The 19,315-nt window shown below is 36.4% G+C and overlaps 1 protein-coding gene and 1 pseudogene across 3 annotated transcripts; both read left to right on the top strand.

Annotated features, from left to right (window-relative positions):
- Positions 1–1,073: 1,073 nt before the first annotated feature.
- On the top strand, positions 1,074–13,673 carry LOC112003841 (SPX domain-containing membrane protein At4g22990). 3 transcript variants are annotated; one of them, XM_065763102.1, is made up of 11 exons: positions 1,074–1,562; positions 3,572–3,630; positions 4,926–5,046; positions 5,956–6,267; positions 6,394–6,498; positions 6,660–7,114; positions 7,972–8,273; positions 8,601–8,788; positions 11,113–11,303; positions 11,397–11,530; positions 13,145–13,673. In XM_065763102.1, the coding sequence occupies exons 2-11, from the start codon at positions 3,578–3,580 to the stop codon at positions 13,381–13,383; spliced, it is 2,100 nt and encodes a 699-aa protein (XP_065619174.1). In that variant the 5' UTR covers positions 1,074–1,562; positions 3,572–3,577; the 3' UTR covers positions 13,384–13,673. The 3 variants fall into 3 exon arrangements, with proteins under 3 accessions (XP_065619174.1, XP_023891831.1, XP_023891832.1); XM_024036063.2 differs by having other exon boundaries at positions 1,075–1,566; XM_024036064.2 differs by lacking the exon at positions 3,572–3,630 and having other exon boundaries at positions 1,075–1,566.
- Positions 13,674–14,377: 704 nt separating this feature from the next.
- On the top strand, positions 14,378–16,627 carry LOC112003855 (uncharacterized; annotated as a pseudogene).
- Positions 16,628–19,315: the final 2,688 nt, after the last annotated feature.

The following is a 19,315-nucleotide window of genomic DNA, read 5'->3' as shown; positions in this document are numbered from 1 at the left end:
ATAAGAACAAATATATTGTAAAAGATAAGGATTAGATGAATAATTTGGATTGTAATCAAATTAGATTTTTATCAACTTTGAAATTATAGGAGAAGAAAAATCGTATATATTTTTTCTTAAAATCTAAAATTTTTTAAGAAATTAATAAGAACAAATATATTGTAAAAAATAAGGATTGGATGAAGAATTTGTATTATAATCAAATTAAAATTTTTATCAACCTAGAAATTATAGGAGAAGAAAAATTGTATATATTTTTTTCTTAAAATCTAAAAATTTTAGAATTTTTTTGCAATTTATTGAAACCTCTTAGCACAACCATGGCATCTAAGCCCAACTTTTATTATAAATAAGGATTAGATGAAGAATTTGGATTGTAATCAAATTAAGATTTTTATCAAGTTAGAAATTATAGGAAAAGAAAATTCGTATATATTTTTTCTTAAAATCTAAAAATCTAAAATTTTTAAAGAAATTAATAAGAACAAATATATTGTAAAAAATAAGGATTAGATGAAGAATTTGTATTATAATCAAATTAAGATTTTTATCAACTTAAAAATTATAGGAGAAGAAAAATCGTATATATTTTTTTTATTAAAATCTACAAATCTAAAAAAACAATTGCAATTTAGTGAAGCCACTTGGCTCAACCATGGTGCCTAAACTCAACTTTTATTATATAGTATATGATATAATATGATATGATATATATATATATATATTGAACAGTCCGAATCTAAATAAAGCACTCTGGTCATTCTCTCTCACAATCACACAGACTCTCATTGTGCTCTCATAATAATTGGATGGTTATTATACATAAAGGGCAATGAAGGTCTAAAAGATAATAATTCCTAAGTTGATTTCGACCCCTCATTACTTACAGAGATTCCAATCTCTCCTCACTAGAGAAACAAAGGGCCACTCTTTTTTTGTTTTTTGTTGTTTTTCTGTTTTTGTTTGGTGGGGGGTATCTTTCATTTTGCCCAAATTGCCCACACTCATTCTCCAAAATTCCAATTCCATTCCAAACAAATCAAGTACTTGTACCTTCAGATAACAGCTTGCTTGCTTTCTTTGTATGGTAAGAAAAAACATAGCACCTATCAAAAGAAAAAATATAGCAAAGCCAACTCTACCACCTCTCAAAATCTCAACCCCTTTCTTATCAAAAAAAAAAAAAAAAATCTCAACCCCTTTTCTATTTAAGGTATCAGTATATATTGTATATATTCAGATATTCTCATTCTATCAAACAAACGCAGCACTATTTTCTGTTCTGCTCTCTCTGTATCCCGAATCTCCATTTCTTAACAAAATGTTTCCGAAATTCGCGTCGAGATCGAGAGTTGCTTCGTAAAACAGTTTCCATTTGGTTTCCAATAAGAATATGCTTCCTTCATTGTTTACGTCTTGCTGCTAGCTTGTTGTTGCTATAGCTGTGTTCGTTGATGGTCATCTATATATAACCAAAAACAAAAACAAACAAACAAACAAACTTTGCGTTTCGTTTCGTGTGCTCAGACTCGTAGCGTTATAGCGAGATTTCCGAAATTCACGTAGGTAATGCATTTTCTATGAGCGAATTATTTATTTATTTGTTGTTTTTTTATGTATTTGTTTTCTTTGAATTCGTGCTCCGTTTGGCAACTTAGAAAAAGAAAACGAGATTCGAATTTTAGAAATTCCGCGTCTCAGGTTTTTTAAGTTATAGGAAACCTATCAAAGAAGACTATATTATTAATTAAGAAACTAGTTTTCGTTTTTTCTTTTTCTCGGCAGCCAAACAGAGCAGGAACGAAAACTTCTCTGCAGTTCAAATTTTCAATTTGAGCATAATATTTAGCTTACTGGTATATTGTTCGGAATAATATATACTATATTCATAGCTGTGAAGATTTTAATTTAATTAATTAAATTTTTTTTTTCTTAATGAGTATAGTTTGTGAATCTGAAATAGCTGACTATGTGATACTAGAACTTGATTAATTTGGATTTGTTTGAAATGGGCTTGGTCAAACTCGGTGGTTTTTACGAGATAATGGTAAACATGTTCACGGAATTAGATAAGCTGACTAGTCAATATGCTAATTTGATTAGCAATCACAGCTCTAATGATTGATGGCTTATCATAAATTTAGGAATTGGTGGCTTTACATAAATTTTGTGTAAGGCATGATAAGTTTGACTGATAAACCGATAAGCCGTTCAGTTGAATAAGAACAGTACTGAGGTTTGTTTAAATTAATTGTTTGGGAGAAAGGAAATTTAAACACGCTATAGCTGCATTTAGTTGGACTCATATCATGATTGATGTGGCAATTACATGCCCAATTTATGGCTTTATGATAGGTTTTCAGTATTCAAATAATACAGAAAAGTGACGGGTTTTGTATCGAGTTGGGATTGGGAGTTGAGAAGTCTAGTGTTGCAGCTAGCTAAGATTAATTTTCAAGGGCTGGATTCTCATGTTTATTCTTTTCTTCCAAAGAATAGTTTATAATTTTTTTTTTTTTTAAAAGGTCAGATGTAAGTCTTCTTTACTATCTAGGAATGGGTTTTATGTAAGGTGTTCAATGTTGTTAATTGTGCTTGTCTGGCTCTATAAGAAAGTGGAGTTGTAGATTTTCAATCTGTCTGAAATGCTATGTTGCGTGGACTTAAGTCCACGTGAGGATTTGGTGTATGTCTGGTTCTTCGACATGTCTAACCGTCAATTGTTAGGACATATGGGAGTTTGTTTATCTGTAAAATGGACTAGTTATCTTGTTCTATCGCACGAGATAATTGACATTTTGCCCAAGATGAATTCTTCACTTTAGGAGCATTTTAAGTTGGGAATTCTAGTAAATCAAGTAGTATTTATATCTTCATTTGTCAGGTATTCCATTTAGGTACATGTCTCAAAGTGAACATGTAGTTGTGTCTGATAGATTTACTTCATTTTAAAGGCTCTATGTAATACCATACGTGTATGTACTAATCAATTTTACTTCTTTGCAAAATAAAAGATATTGCCTATTATTCATTAGGGAAAAAAAAAAGGTATGGCTCTGTCATGTGTCTGACAGATTTACTTACTTTTAAGGCTTCCATGTAAAATAGCATACGTGTATGTACTAATTAATTTTACTTCTTTTCAATACAAAAGATATTGGCCTATTAGTCATTAGGAAAAAAAGAAGAAGAGATATTGTGCTGTTTAATCTGTGAAAGGAGACCACATTTTGCCCTCAAGCACAAAATCTTATTCAATCATAGCTGTCAGGTTTTGTGTATGACTTTCTGGCACTATATTTTATACCTCTGACATGGTAAAAGGTCTACAACAGCACTGAAGTAGTCATTTATTTTGAATCTTTAAATAATTTTATTCCTGAGAGCTGAATTTTAGGCCAGCAGAAACATGCTGGTTCTACGAGAAGTTTTATGGCAACATAATACGCAAATTATATCTGTTATTGTTTTCTTGGTATCATTGTAACCAGGAAATGCAAACTTCTGTTGTATATGTTTCTGTGGACTTCTAGTCATCTTCTCACATCAGTATATATAATTTTATTTTTAGTGAAAGATGGTTGCCTTTGGGAAGAAGTTGAAGGAAAGACAAATTCTAGAATGGCAAGGGTATGTTGAAATGTGTATGTCTAATTTTTTGCATTGCTCAGAATATAATTCATTCTGATTTCTTCGAGAAAGCTTTCTCTTAAAAATTAGAAAAGAAAAAACGTATACAATGAATTTTGGATACATCATTATGCTATCTACTTATGAATAAGTCATGGTGATAAGATAGTAAATTGTTCATCTTGTCTAATGGCCATTGTAACTCAAATGAGTTGATTTTTTGTCAATCTATTGCAATCATTTTAAAGCTTGTAGATTTTTAAGGGAGGCACGTAAACCTATTGATAGCAAAAAGAGAAAAAGGCATGAATACAACGGTTTCAACCAAGATACTAACCCCAAGGTCACACACAGCAGATCTACATGTCCACAGCATGCCCTCGGCCCTCACTTACTCCTGACAACTACTTACATACATTTTCCAATAGAAACCTTATCTCATTACTGATTGATAAACTCTCTATTGTTCTGTTGATCTGTTCCCTCCAGGAGCGGTTTCCTTTTTGGGCCATCTTAAAATATGTGGGAGTTTTAAACAGTGAAATTATTTATCCATTTGACTTCCTATATTATCCTTACATTTGAATCCACCACCCTTAAAATTTGAATCATCCTTTCTTCAAACAAAAATGCTTCTTCTTGGCCCACCTAAGGGCATTTTTAGAAGATTTTTATGTTTACATGCCATTTGCAATCACCCTGTCTATTTTGGGATGGAGGGAATATATGAAAGTGGCTGAAACAATTTCTTGATCCTTACATTACCTCTGAAAGTGGCAGGTGGCAGCAACCTATCCCACAGTATTTAACCAGACCTTGATCTGAACCTGCAAAACACAGCTTTGTGTAGTCGCTTTGTGTAGTCCATTGCCTGACTCCATTTGTAAATTGCTGCACAAAAACTCATTCATTCCAAAATTTAGTTGCTCTCCACAAAACACACAAAACCTGCTGAAATGATACCTTTATAATTAAAGGCTTTTAGGGGGTGCAATCTTTCTGTAGAAATAGCAAATAATTTTTTGATAAAAAGCCTGTTTTGCTAAATATGATAGCTTGTATGTGACTTCCTTAAAGATTCTTATCAATCTTTTTGTTTGAAGGCAACCAAAACAAAGAAGTTGCACTGACATGAAATTACATATTTCTCCAACTTAGTGTAGGCACACATATAAACAATGCACTTATACAAAGTTGAGATTTACAACCTGTTGCTAAATATTAAATTGGACAACATATTCATTTTATTGTAATTAGGATCCTGCTGTCGATACTCATTTTATTATTTCTTTCAGATATTACATCAACTATAAACTGATGAAGAAAAAAGTAAAACAATATGCTCAACAAATTGAAGTTGGGACACAAGATCGTCAGCATGTTCTCAAGGATTTCTCAAGAATGTTGGATAATCAGGTATGTTGTGTGCATGTTTTTATCTGTGTCTTGTCTATATCTCTGTCATTCACAATTTGGTTATTGAATCACACATGCATTGTGTCAAACTGAGTGCACATTGAAGTTTCAACATATCATATATACTGAAAATGTTGATATGTTCATTAACTCTAGATGAATTCTTGGCAGATGGGTTTGTGGATCATGCATCCACCTTGTCATTATGCTTGATTAAGCAATCCGTTGAGCTGTTGAACATTGATTAGCATGAGCATTTTTTATAGTTAAGTTGTAGTAGGTTTTCTAATGGAATCAACTTCTTAAAATGAACCTCATTACCTTTTTGGAAGTGATGTTGGAAGATCTGTCAGTCTTTAAGATAAGTGAGGAAACATGTGATGTTCTGGTAATTAAAATGGAAGTTCTGCCATGCCTCTTAGACATGCAATGAACTGTGTGATGTCCATAATAAGCTACCCTTACATAGGATCAAACTTGAGGAATGTATTTTGATGGTTGTGTTTCACTTTTGTATCTTTCTTACTGTCTTGGTGACAATGCAAGATATGTTCAAACTATGGAAGTGCTGTAAGTTGCACGGGCTCTTGTGCTGATGTATACCTACATATCTGTACATATACATGTATAAATTCACGAGTGTGTGTGTCTGTCATTGTATTGCTTGCCTAATATATATTGGCAAGAGCCTTGTTGCTCAATTGGTTGGCACCTCTTGGTGTGTGTTCATGACATCCAGGGTTCAAATCCCTCCTTTCCCCTCCCCCCTCGAAACTATTGAATTAAAAAATATAAATTGAAGCAGGAACTTCTTGCATATGCTGCCATCATGGATGTTTTAACTTCTGCTGTTCTTTACTTGAGGTTGACCATGAAATGTTTCTACTTAATTTCTTCTTAATATTTCAGATTGAGAAGATTGTCCTTTTTCTGTTGGAGCAACAAGGGCTACTTGCAAGCAGGCTAGCTAAACTTGATGAACAGCATGATGCCCTTCAGCAACAGCCCAAAATATCCCAAATATGTGAATTACGACAAGCTTATAGAGCAGTGGGACAAGATCTTTTAAAGCTTCTCTTTTTTGTTGAGGTAAATGCTATTGGTCTGCGTAAGATACTGAAGAAGTTTGATAAACGCTTTGGTTATAGATTCACTAATGACTATATCAAGACTCGTGCAAATCATCCATATTCCCAGTTGCAGCAAGTGTTTAAGCATGTGGTAATGTGTTGATGTTCTTTTCCTATTTCCTCTTTTTTATTTTTTGGCTAACCTTCCTATTTAAACATTTAAACACTTCAAAATACTTCTAAAAACCTTTTTTCCCTGGATGAATGGAACTTGCAGGGAATAGGGGCTGTTGTGGGAGCCATATCACGTAATCTTCATGAACTTCAGGACCGTCAGGGAAGCTACTTATCAATATATGATCAGTCCGCTCCTCCCCTCCAGGTTCAAGTTTTCATGGTTTTTTTTCTGTCTCAATGTTTTCTTACTCCCGGTTTATATATATATATATATATTACTGAATGAGTTGTAGTTATATATTTTTGGTTGGAAAGCAGCCATAAGGCTGGCGATTTACTATGGTGTTTACTAGTTTTCATCTGCAGGATCCTGTCATTGATTCAATAAAAGCAGCTGTGGACAGGTTAACCCACTCAACAAATTTCCTCAACTTTTTGGCACAACATGCACTCATTATGCAAGAAGAGTTCCCTACTCCTGTTGAGGAACAAGTTGATGATCAGAACTACCATTTTATGTCGCTTCTTTTGAACTTGGTGAACACATTTCTTTATATGGTCAATACATATATTGTTGTCCCTACAGCAGATGACTACTCCTTGAGCCTTGGAGCTGCAGCAACAGTTTGTGGTATTGTAATTGGGGCAATGGCTGTTGCGCAGGTGTTTTCCTCAGTCTATTTTAGTGCATGGTCAAATAAAACATACTTCAGACCTCTTGTATTTAGCAGTGTAGTTCTTTTTGTGGGAAACATCTTGTACGCATTGGCTTATGATTTTAATTCAATAGCAGTTCTCCTAATCGGACGTCTTTTGTGTGGGTAAGTAGTCTTGCTTTTCCTCTGGACTCATTACTTGGTAGGAATAACTTCAAGCATGTGATATTTGTGCATTTTATTGAGAGACTATGTGGATCTGCTCATGCTTTGCATGAGGAGTGCAACATTCTAGTAAGGGAATGACATTCTTATTTACTTTATTGCAATATGAAAGATCAAATTTAAATATTATAAGTCAGCATAACTGCAAAAAATTAATTTATATACATATGCACGCGTGCATGTGTGCACACACGCACAGAGGATACATTCAAATATTTTTATCAGTTATTTCCAAATTAGATTAGGTCATATATTTGCACAGGCGTACACACACACGTGCATATATTTCGAGGAGAATTTTAATTGTTGTCAGGTCTTGGAGCCTGCACTGAACTCAGTACCCAAATTATGGGTTTTAGAAAAAGCATGATGGGGCCTAATTCTTTCAAATTAAGAAGGCAGCATGAAGCTAGTCAGATAGCGAGTGAAAATTCTCATTTCACCAAACTGTTTAGCTATACTCAGGCTTTTATTTGGTATTAAAATACAAGCAATAAGATTGGTTTCTGCCCTGTTATTGAGGCCACCATATTATTTTATTGTCTGGTTGGATAAAAAAAAAAAAAAACTAGAAAACCATTTATTGGTTCTAGAATTGACAAGAAACTCATTTTTGTACACTGCAGTGCAGCATTAGATCTTAAATTATGATTAGAGGACTCAGATTGAACTGAAAACTAGAAATAATGTAAGGTGGTAAGATTTATAGATTATGATTAAGGCTTAAATTTTGGTTAGATGACTCTTATTTATACCTCATGATATGTGTTGACATGGTCACTCTTCTCAAATTGCAGACTGGGTTCTGCTAGAGCTGTTAACCGGAGGTATATCAGTGATTGTGTACCACAAAAAATCCGCATGCAGGCATCAGCAGGTTTTGTTAGTGCTAGTGCTCTTGGAATGGCTTGTGGTCCTGCTCTAGCTGGTTTGCTTCAAACTAATTTTAAGATCTACAAGCTTACATTCAATCAGGAAACTTTGCCTGGCTGGGTTATGGCTGTTGCTTGGCTTTTGTACTTAATTTGGTTGTGGATCTCATTTAAAGAACCTTCCCGTGAAATTGAGGAAAATCATATACCACAGGAATCTAATGCTGGTATGTTGATTTAGATGGTAATGCTTTTTGGTTGATATCTTGCAAATGTGATTCTGTCCGTGTTAGATCATTTGGAGGCTGTAAATTGAACTATTGAAGCATTAACCCTTTAATGTGAAGATAGTTATCTAATATTTACTCTTAAAATTATTTTCTTATTCTATAAACTTCAAAAATTTAAATTACTAACCGCACCGTCAATCTGTCATTCATACTGGTGGTTTACATGATCATTTATTACGTGTTAATAAAAAAATAAAAATATCTTTTGACAATAATGTTCTCTCTTCAATATGCTTACTTCTGATGGTGGATCTTGAATGACAGTGGTGGTAGAGAATGATGCACTTGAGAATGGACTTAAACAGCCATTGCTTGCTAGTTCTTCAGAAGACAGGCAACAAGATGAAGGTGGTGAGCAAGAATGTGATGAAAGCAAAGAAGCTTCTAAGGACCCTTGCCAACCAGCAACTTCAATTCGATCAGCATATAGACTACTTACACCCTCCGTAAAGGTATGCAATTGACTCAGAATTTTTTATGAGTTTTGTAAAATTGATAATTATATCTTTGATGTCATCATTGACATCAAATATTAGTTTAGCATAATGACATAACATGGTTTTGTTGTTCTGTCCTTCATATATATATATAATGCAAGGAGCACCAAAATTATTTCAGAATTATTTTTTTAATTTTGAACTAGTTTTCTTTTTTAAATTTGAATTTGGAATTTGATCTTTGTTGTGATTTGTACTTTTATGGGATTTAGTTGGGGTATGATTAGAACTTTCCATATTAATGTAATCTTGGCACCTACATTTGATGGTTGTCTAGACCCACGGATCCTCATCACTTGGTTAAGTAAGATGAATCAATTCTTTGATCAAGTTGATTTATCATATATTGTTGTGAAAAATCGTGAAATAATGTGTTTACACAAGGTTAAAGAAGAGAGAAAAGAAAAATATGACACAAGGAATTTACGTGGTTCGGCAATGACACAAGCCATTCCAACATATATAAAAATGGCTAGGTTTGCCAAGATGAAACTAATAGGTGAGCTAGGGACTATTGGAAGGATATTGAAAACCTTGGGTTTAAGGACAAGCCTCCCATAACCAACTGGGAAAAAGTGAAAGAAAAACTCAGAGAGAAATATATTACTTCATCCTATCAAAAAAAGAGAGATTTGTCCAAATATTATCATGGTAACTTTTTCGATCAAAGAAACAATCTAAGTTAGTGAGATAGACTCGCTACTGGTTATGTGGCACAATTTGAAGAAGATGAGATGAGTGCTCGAACACTTTCTAGTCCTAAGTTCATCCCAGTAACATTGGAAGACATACTGAAGGTCCTCCAAGAAACAGTCCAAGAAAGCACTAGGTATAAAAGCCCAACTAGGCAACATAATGGCCTCCACCCAATAATATTGAGGCACCACAAATTTGTGATGAAAAAGTAATAAAAGTGCCACAGATGTACAGTTAGTACCACCTAAACCATGTGTAGTAGATCCAATTCAACCTGTTGAAAAGTCACGACTTGATGAGGCAAAAATTCAGCTTGAGAGCGAATATTTAGAGGATTCATATGACATGAAAGTTGAGTTTGATGCCAATAATATTAATCAACCCTCCATGATCGATGAAGTAGAGAAGCTTGATTTGATGTTGCTTCCTATAGAACAAGAGTCGTTTGTATCATTTATTCCACCCATTGATTTTATCATTCTAGAAGCATTTAACATGGTGAAACAAAATGCTTATTTCTTCTTAATGTAGCCAGATGTGCTTCAAGAGTTATTGCAATTATCAAGTACAAAATTTCTTATCCTTGAGCACTTCAAAACCTGAGGTTGAGTTTTCTCCAACCATGGAAGTATGATGCAAGGAGCACCAAAATTATTTCGGAATTTATTCTTCAGTTTTAAATTAGTTTTCTTTTTGAATTCGGTCTTTATTGTGATTTAGGATTTTATGTGATTTAATTGTAGCATGATTAGAACTTTCCATATTGATGTAATCCAAGTCCTATTAAAATAGTGGCCTTTGTGATCGTGAAGTACAATTTGAATTAGAAATTTTCTTTGATAGGTGAATGTTTTCTGGTCTGGTGTTGATGCCAAGCACCCTTAGGTGGTAATGCCTAAGGTTTTCAGGGAATTTCTAGGTGGTGAGCTTAGGATTTGTCCTGCTTTATCTACTGTTACCTTTATCTCTTTTCTTCTACCCTGTCCTGCATCATAGCACCTTCACTTTTCTTCCTTTTTTGTCGAAATTGAAAAAATAAAATAAAAAATATTTTTAAGTTTGACCTGCCAATATATGTGCTTTTTAAATTTATACTACATTGCTGATACATAGTATGTTTATGGATTTATGAACTTCTTAATTTGCTTAATATCAATATTGCAAATTCACTTAGTCATTACAATGAAGCTAGAAGTCCAGATTTTACATGAAATATAATAAGAAGGTGAATAAGTATTTTTGCTTCTATATTAAAACCTTTTTTCCCCGCCACATTAAAAAGGGGATTAACAGATAGTTTAGATACGTTATCCAATCAGATTGCACATTGTGCATCAGAAATTTTTGTTCCTAATTCAGCTTGTCAAGTGGAACCTCACTGTTGACCTGCTGATGATTAAAATATCAAAATCCAGTCCAATTAATTCTGGTTAATGTCATGTTTTTTATTAGTACAAGCCAATGGACAGACTCTAAAATCATTGAGAACCCAATCTTCTTCTCAATAGCGATTCTCTGACATTAATTTTTGGTTGGAGCTGAGTTTCTACACATTCTCTAATTGAATCTCTATGATTCATCAGGTTCAGTTGTTGATATATTTCATGCTCAAATACGTAATGGAGATTTTACTCTCAGAATCTAGTGTCGTTACCACATACTACTTTAAGTGGTCTACAAGCACAGTGGCAATTTTTCTTGCTTCCCTTGGCCTCACAGTTCTTCCAGTAAACATTGTTGTTGGAAACTACATAAGCAACATGTTTGAAGACAGGTAATTATTAACATTAACTTAATTTTTATCTAAAGTTCTGGATATGTTTTTCAGAAACTGCCAATGCATTAATTTTCAATGATCTGATTGCAGGCAAATTTTATTGGCATCTGAAATTATGGTTTTCATAGGAATACTCCTGAGTTTCCATATAATAGTTCCATATTCTGTGCCTCAGTATGTCTGCTCAGGACTCATCTTGTTTGTTTCTGCTGAAGTACTTGAAGGTGAGACATTGTTTGGTTAAATTATTTTGTTATTTGTGATAATGAATAGTATGTATGAAAGAGTATAATTGCACGTGATGAATATCCAAATTCCAATTGAAATGAAAATTTTAATCGATGCATTTTAGGACAAGTAGAGGAAGTGGCTCCTCAAGAAGTGAAATAAATAAATAAATAAATAAATAAAAATAAAAATAAAAGAGGCTGGAGTCCAAATTGCGGGGTTATTATTATTTTGGCTTTTTAAGTTTCGATTTTGTCAATTTCATCCTCAAACTTTGTTCTCTCTCTCTCTCTCTCTCGCTCTCTCTCTCTCTCATTGAAGCATCCAACCACCACTACTGTAGCTAGGTGACCCATACATTTCACCCTGACCTCAAGCAACCAGCAGCACGGTGAGTTGCTTGGCATTCTTGCGTCCACAATGGTCTGTGGGTATGGAACCCATTCCTATGCCTATGTCAAAGTCAATCTTGGTAGACTCTGTCTCAGGCCGAGCAGCATTGCGGCCTTTGTCTCTAACCCACTCATTTTCTCATTGTTCACAGTGAGAGATATATGGTGGACTCCTTTTCAAAAAGCCAGCCATTGCTGAGCATCTGTAAATGCTAGCATGTTCCACAATCACAGGATGATGGTGAAGATTGTTGTTAGCTAAAATTGTTTGAATATTTTTTAACAAAGCACTAGAATAAAAGGGAACCCACATTGGTCACATCTGGACTCTTTTGGTTTGAAATAAAATTTCTGCTGGACCCCTGGGCTAGGAAACGATATTTTATTTTTTACTTTTTCTTTCTTTTGCCCCACAATGATCACATCTGACCTCCTTTTAGATAGTAATAAATTTCTGCTGCTGCTGCCCTTTGGCTGGGAAACAATTGGTTTTCTTCTTATGCTAGAGAAAGGCAGCTCACAGGTGGGCAATGATGAATCTCCACGTTGCCTTCACCCACTCCCATGTCCAATGTCCTACGTCACCAATTTCCACCAATTGTCTCTATATTTAACATTGTTGCCGACCTTTTAAGTTATGGACATCCAATTTGGTGCCTTTATCTATCTGTAAATGGTATGCTATATTTATTATCTACCAACCATAAGTTTAGAAAACTCAAACCACAAACACCAAATTATACGTAACTTAAAGGTATTAACATAATATGAAAACCATCTTAATTGAATCTGGATTTTGGCACAATATAAATAGTATCAATTAGCTTTATGATATTCCACTACCTTTCATGAATGAATTCAGGCTAAAATATTTTCAGTTTATATATTAATACAAGCCTGGACGGGCTTCTTCAATTGTGATTCTTTAAAGTTAAATTTTCTCCATTTTCAAGATAAAAAAGCATCATGTCTTATTGTCTCATGTTTAGTAAATGTATCATTTCTCAGTACCTCATAATTATAAAAAAAAAAATTGTACATTTACCAGCTCCAAAACTTGTGGTGCATTCCCAACAGTTTGGTATAGACTTTAAAAATCCTGTATTGATTTGTGAACTAAAGTACCAGAATATACTCTCTATGAATATTTGAATTTGTTGCCAAGTTCTTAGGATCCTGAAAATAAAATGTTATAACTTTCCTCAATCATTGGTCCAGGTATCAACTTGGCACTCCTCTCTCGGGTCATGTCATCCCGGCTTTCCCGTGGAACCTATAATGGTGGGCTACTTTCAACAGAAGCTGGGACAATTGCACGAGTGATTGCAGATGGCACAATAACCTTGGCGGGGTACTTGAGCGAGAGTAGACTCTTGAATATCACCCTACTTCCTTCACTCTTCATTTGCATATCCTCAATTGTTGCCACCTGCTTTACCTACAACTCTCTCTATTGATTAGTAACTTTTTGATTCAAAAGATGCCCCTAATCCAATGCAATGTCCGTCCCCTTAAATCTCTATTTCTTCATTATTTTGTATCTCTTGTATCATTATTGTTGTATATTAAAAGAAAACAAGCTCATTGATTTCTTCTACAATTTGGACTTTAATAAATGACTACTCCTCTGCTATGGAGGCCCCGAAAGTTGCAAGTCTAGAGAATTCCTATCTTTGCACGCGGTTAAACTACGAAATTATAAACACCTTTGAGCTGAATTATGGAAAATTGTGAGTGTTTCCTTTAAGTTTGATTGCACATTTACTCTTCAACCTTTGTCCCATATTTGAAATGACAAAGTTTTGCTACAAAATTAGTTGTAATCTTAAACTACAACTTTACTCAATATCTTTTTATTGGATGTGAATTTTGACAAATTGATCATTGGATTACATTTTCTTCTTATATTTCACGCTTGCAAAATTTCTAGAAAATTAAAGATCAATAGTTATGTCATTAATAAATGGTTTAAATTGCTATTTTTTTATAGTTTAAAATTATATATAAAATATAATCTTATAGGTTATATGGTAAACAATGTTAGATTGACACAAAATTTGACATGCATATTAAAAGCGTTAAAAACATGCAACCCAATAGTTAGATTTTTGAAATATATAGTACTGTAAAATTTTGTGGTTAAATTTTGTCATATTTTAAAAATAGTGTTCATTTTTTTTGATATGTTTCATTTTAGTCATTATATTTTTAAGTTTGAGAGAGAAGAGAGTGAATAGTAATATTTCTTATGTAAATGTGGCCTCCTCAGGCCAACTTGTACAAAACAAATGGTTCATGCAATTGACAATATTAGTCTTTTCTTACTTATTTTCTTCCTTAGTAGACCCCCCCCCCTTTTTTTTAGTTGTTTGTTTCCCTCTCTTACAAATTTTATTGATTTGGGCCAAGGTTGAATTGTTCAATCCACTATTATAAGTGGACCTGGGCCGCTAGATTTTTTGGTCCTTACAATTGGTGCCGTCTGTGGGAAGCAACAAGGTGTGGTGGATTCGTCCTGAGTATTTATGGCTAAGTAGGCTAAGATAGGAAGGAGTCAATTGGCTTGCAAAGGGAGAACCAGTTTGTTAACTTGAGCGAATGAGGGATAGGCAACGTACCCCAAGTGTTATGGTGGAGTCTTACCACACTGAGCATACTAAGCAGAGTCACTCAAAGACTAGGAGTCATGTCTCGTATGATCAAGAGACACGGAAGTTGCAACTGGAAATAGATCGCTTGCGCAACTAGCTAAGGCGTAGGAGCGTGAAAAAAGAAGCCTATCCTCCCCACCAAGTGATAGTTCCAGGGAAGCAGGGACCGTTCATTTCATCGCAGGTCCAGAACTCCATCTAGTGAGTCCTATTCAACCTTTTCGTGCTAGGACAAGTGGGAGAAGAGCAGTAATAGGCATGAGAAAATGTCTTCCCACCATGGCATGAGAAATGATGCAATGAGTAAGGCCTTACAGCAGATTTCTAAGTCACCCTTCGTTAGAAGGATTAACAAGGCCAAACTTCCTCATCAGTTTTCTCAGCTGACATTTGTTGCTTACAATAGAAGGACTGATCCCGTGGAGCATGTCAGCCACTTTAATTAGAAGATGGTGGTTCATGCCAACAATGAAGCTCTTATGTGCAAAGTGTTCCCCTCCAGTCTTGGACCTGTGGCTATGCGTTTGTTTGATGCCTTGGAGGAAGGATTAGTGGGGTCTTTCGAGGAGCTAACGAGGGCATTTGGGGCTAGATTCATAACATGTAGCAAGGTCTCCAAGCCAGTAGACTCTCTGCTATCTATGGCAATGAGGGAAAGAGAGGCTCTCAAGACTTACTTGGACAGATATTGGGAAACATATAATGAGATTGATGGAAACTTTGAGGATGTAGCCATGAGGACCTTCAAGGTTGGGCTCCCTGTTGAGCACAAATTGAGGAAGTCGTTGACAATGAAGTTTGCCTTGAACATGCGCCAACTTATGGATCGCATAGATAAGTATAAGCGGATAGAGGAGGACCAAGTATAGGGAAAAGGCAAGGCTAAAATGTTCCCAGCGAGGAGGGATCCTCGGGGAGGAGGATACTAGGGTAATCACCCCCGAACGGAGTTACTTGATCAAATGTCATCCGCGGGAGTTCAGTTGGTCAACTCATTGTTTAAAGAGTCAGTGTATCAAATATTGGAAAAAATTAAAAATGATTCTTATTTTAAGTAACCTAATAAGATGGGTGGGGACTCATCCAGGAGAAACCAAAACCTTTATTGCCACTACCATCAAGACAGAGGACATACTACAAAGGATTGTAGAACCCTGCGAGATTACCTGAGTCAATTGGCGAAGGCAGGGAAGCTCAATCGGTTTTTACATCAGCCTACAGGATAGTTCGAACACTCAGGTACTAAGTTTCACAGGGATAACGCTCTTCAGCCAGCATTGGGTACCATCAGTGTGATCTTCACCAAGCCAGGGAATAGTGGGGATCGGCTACTAGGATTATGTCCATGAATGGAGGTTATGACCTGTAGGCTGGTGATCAGGTCCCTAAAAGAGCTAAGCTGATGGTCACCCCTACCTTAGGTTTCTTTGAGGAAGATGAGGAAGGAACTCTCCAACCACATGATGACGTTCTAATGGTAACCATTAGGATTGGAGGATATGATGTAAAAAGGGTGCTAATTGACCAGGGAAGCGAGGCAGAGATCATGTACCCTAATTTGTACAAGGGGTTAAATTTGAAGCCTGAGGACCTGGAAAGGTATGATTCACTGTTGATAGGTTTTGACAATAGAATGGTGGTCCCCCGAGGAATGATAAGATTGCCTGTACAAGCTAGGGATAAGGAGGTGTAGGTTAACTTTATTGTAGTAGAAGCATTTTCCCCCTACACAGCTATTCTGGCCAGACCTGGCTTCATGTTATGGGTGTCGTGTCCTCAACCTTACATCTGAAGGTCAAATATCCTACTCAGGAGAGAGTGGGAGAATTGGTGGGTAACCAGACCACAGCTAGACAGTGCTTGGTGTTAGCGATTACACCGCAGCCTTTAGATCCTACTGCGATGATTAAAGATCCATTCCCATAGCAACTAAAGGGCCCTGCAAGGGGGCAGCTGACTGAGACATTTGGAGAGTTGACCGAGGAGCTGGAGAAAGTGGTAATAGGATAGGATTATGAGCAATATTTCCAAGTGAGATCTTATTTGCCACCCCTAGAAAGAGCGAAGTTGGTGAAGATTCTAAAGGCCAACATTGATGTCTTTGCATAGAGTACTTATGATGTTCCAAGGATTGACCCTGAGTTTATATGTCATCAATTGAATGTTAATCCAGAGGCTGTGCCACATAAACAGCCTCCTTGGCGATCATCTAAAGATCACGCCAAGGCAGTAAGGATAGAGGTAAATAAGTTGAAGCAAGCTGGAGTAATTAAGGAGATCTTCTATCCCGAGTGGCTAGCTAACACTGTGGTGGTTAAAAGAAGAATGGGAAGTGGCGAGTCTGTGTAGACTTCACTAATTTGAATAAAGTTTGCCCAAAAGACCCCTTCCCCATTCCTAGAATTAACCAGTTGGTGGATGCCACAGCGGGACATCCTTGGAAGAGTTTCTTGGATGCCTTCCAAGGTTACCATCAGATACCTCTATCACTACCTAATCAAGAGAAGATAGCCTTTCGTGCCCTTAATGGGAACTACCATTATCGAGTAATGCCCTTCGGCCTCAAGAATGCAGGATTCACATATTAGAGAATGGTGATGTGAATGTTTGAGTTACAGATTGGGAGGAATGTGGAGGCGTACATTAATGACATTGTAGTAAAGAGTAAGCAGGTAGGAGAGCATTTGGCCGATTTAGGGGAGGCATTCTCAGTTCTAAGAAAGCATAAGTTACACCTGAACACCTTTAGGTGTTCTTTTGGGGTTAGCTCGAGTAAATTTTTAGGCTACATGATTACTCACCATGGGATTAAAGTCAACCCCGAGCAAATTAAGGCTATTAACAATTTACATCCTCCTCGAAATCCAAAGAGGTCCAGAAATTAAGTGGAATGGCAACCGCCTTAAATAGGTTCATCTCTCAGTCTGTGGACAGATGTCGTCCTTTCTTCTAGTTTCTTCACAAGTGGAAGGACTTTCATTGGACAGATGAGTGTATAACAACTTTTCGGGATCTCAAGCAGTATTTATCAAGTCCTCTAATACTATTCAAGCCCGAGAAGGAAGAAGTGTTGTATGCATACCTAGCAATTACAAACTACGCTATTAGTCTCGTCTTGGTAAAAAATGAGGATGGGGTCTAGAGGCCTGTTTACTATATTAGTAAATCCCTACAGGAGGCCGAGACACGTTATCTACCCTTGGAGAGGGCCGTATTGGCTATAGTGCATGCCACGAGGAAGCTTCCCCATTACTTCTAAGCTCACACTGTGGTAGTGCTTACCTAGCTCCCTTTGCAAGCTCTTCTAAGGGAATCAGACTATACAGGCAGAATTGCTAAATGAGGAACTATGCTTGGAGCCTATGATGTCAAATATATGCCTCAGACAGCCATAAAAGGGAAGATTCTAGCAAACTTTGTGGTGGAGTTCACCGAGGGTACAATAGAGAAGGAAGAAAAAGCATTAGAGGTAATGGTCATGTTAGCCATCATTGTTCCCCCTTGGGAGGTTTATACAGATGGAGCATCTAACCGAAAGGGAGTAGGGATAAGGATTGTGCTAATTACTCCTAAGAAGCTGATAATGGAGAAATCGTTACAACTGGATTTCCTAGCTACCAACAACGAGGCCGAGTACGAAACTCTATTAGCAGAAGTAGCTATGGTCAAACAGTTAGGTGGGGATGTGGTGGAGTTGCATTCTGATTCTAGGTTGGTGGTGGGCCAGGTTAATGGAGAGTTTGAAACTCGGGATGAGAGGATGTAGGGATACCTTGCTAAGGTACAACATGCTCAAGCTTAGTTTAAGAGTTTTGTTTTAAAACAAATCCCTAGGGGGCAGAACTCTCATGTAAATTCTTTGGCAATGCTAGCCACTTCTCTGGGGTCAAGTCTATCTCAAGTTGTTATTGTTGAAGATATGGATAACTCTAGTCTCACGAGGGTATCCTTGGTTAGGATGCATAGCCTCCATGTGGGAATGAGCTAGATGGACCCTATAGTAGCCTTTCTGAAGCAGGGATTATTGCCCAAGGACAAGTGTAAGACAGAGAAGATACATAGAAGCGCTTCTTGCTATTGGCTATCTAAAAAGCAGAAGTTATACAAGCGTTCTTATTCAGGACCATATTTGTTGTGCATACACCCAGAGGCAGTAGAGCCTTTGTTGGAAGAGTTATATGAAGGCAAATGTAGGAGTCATACAGGGGGTAGGTCATTGGCGCAAAGGGCCCTCCCCTAAGGATATTGGTGGCTTAGCATGCAAAGAACCTCCTAGGACTATATGAAGAAATGTGACCAATGTTAGAGGTATGCCCCAAATATTCATTAGCCAGGGGGAGTCTTGAATCCATTATCTAGCCCTTGGCCGTTCGCTCAGTGGAGCTTGGATTTGGTGGGACCATTTCCCCGAGTTATAGGAACCGAAGATGGCTCCTCGTCAGCACAAACTACTTTGCCAAGTGGGTGAAAGCTGAGCCACTTGCTAATATTAGGGACATGGATGCTAAGAGGTTCATCTAGAGAAATATTGTCACAAGGTTTGGAGTTCCTCACACACTGATCTCAGATAATGGTTTTCAATTTGACAGTAAAGCCTTCCGAAGATATTGTAAAGAGTTAGGGATTAGAAACAGGTATTCTACGCTTGCCTATCCTTAGGGGAATGGACAGGCCTAGGCCACCAATAAGGTTATAGTGTCTGAGTTGACGAAAAGGTTAGACGACGCCAAAGGAATAT

This window comes from Quercus suber, unplaced genomic scaffold (genome assembly GCF_002906115.3).
Source record: "Quercus suber isolate HL8 unplaced genomic scaffold, Cork oak 2.0 scaffold_492, whole genome shotgun sequence".
In the NCBI taxonomy this organism is placed as follows: domain Eukaryota; kingdom Viridiplantae; phylum Streptophyta; class Magnoliopsida; order Fagales; family Fagaceae; genus Quercus; species Quercus suber.
This window is presented reverse-complemented; position numbering and strand designations above follow the sequence as displayed.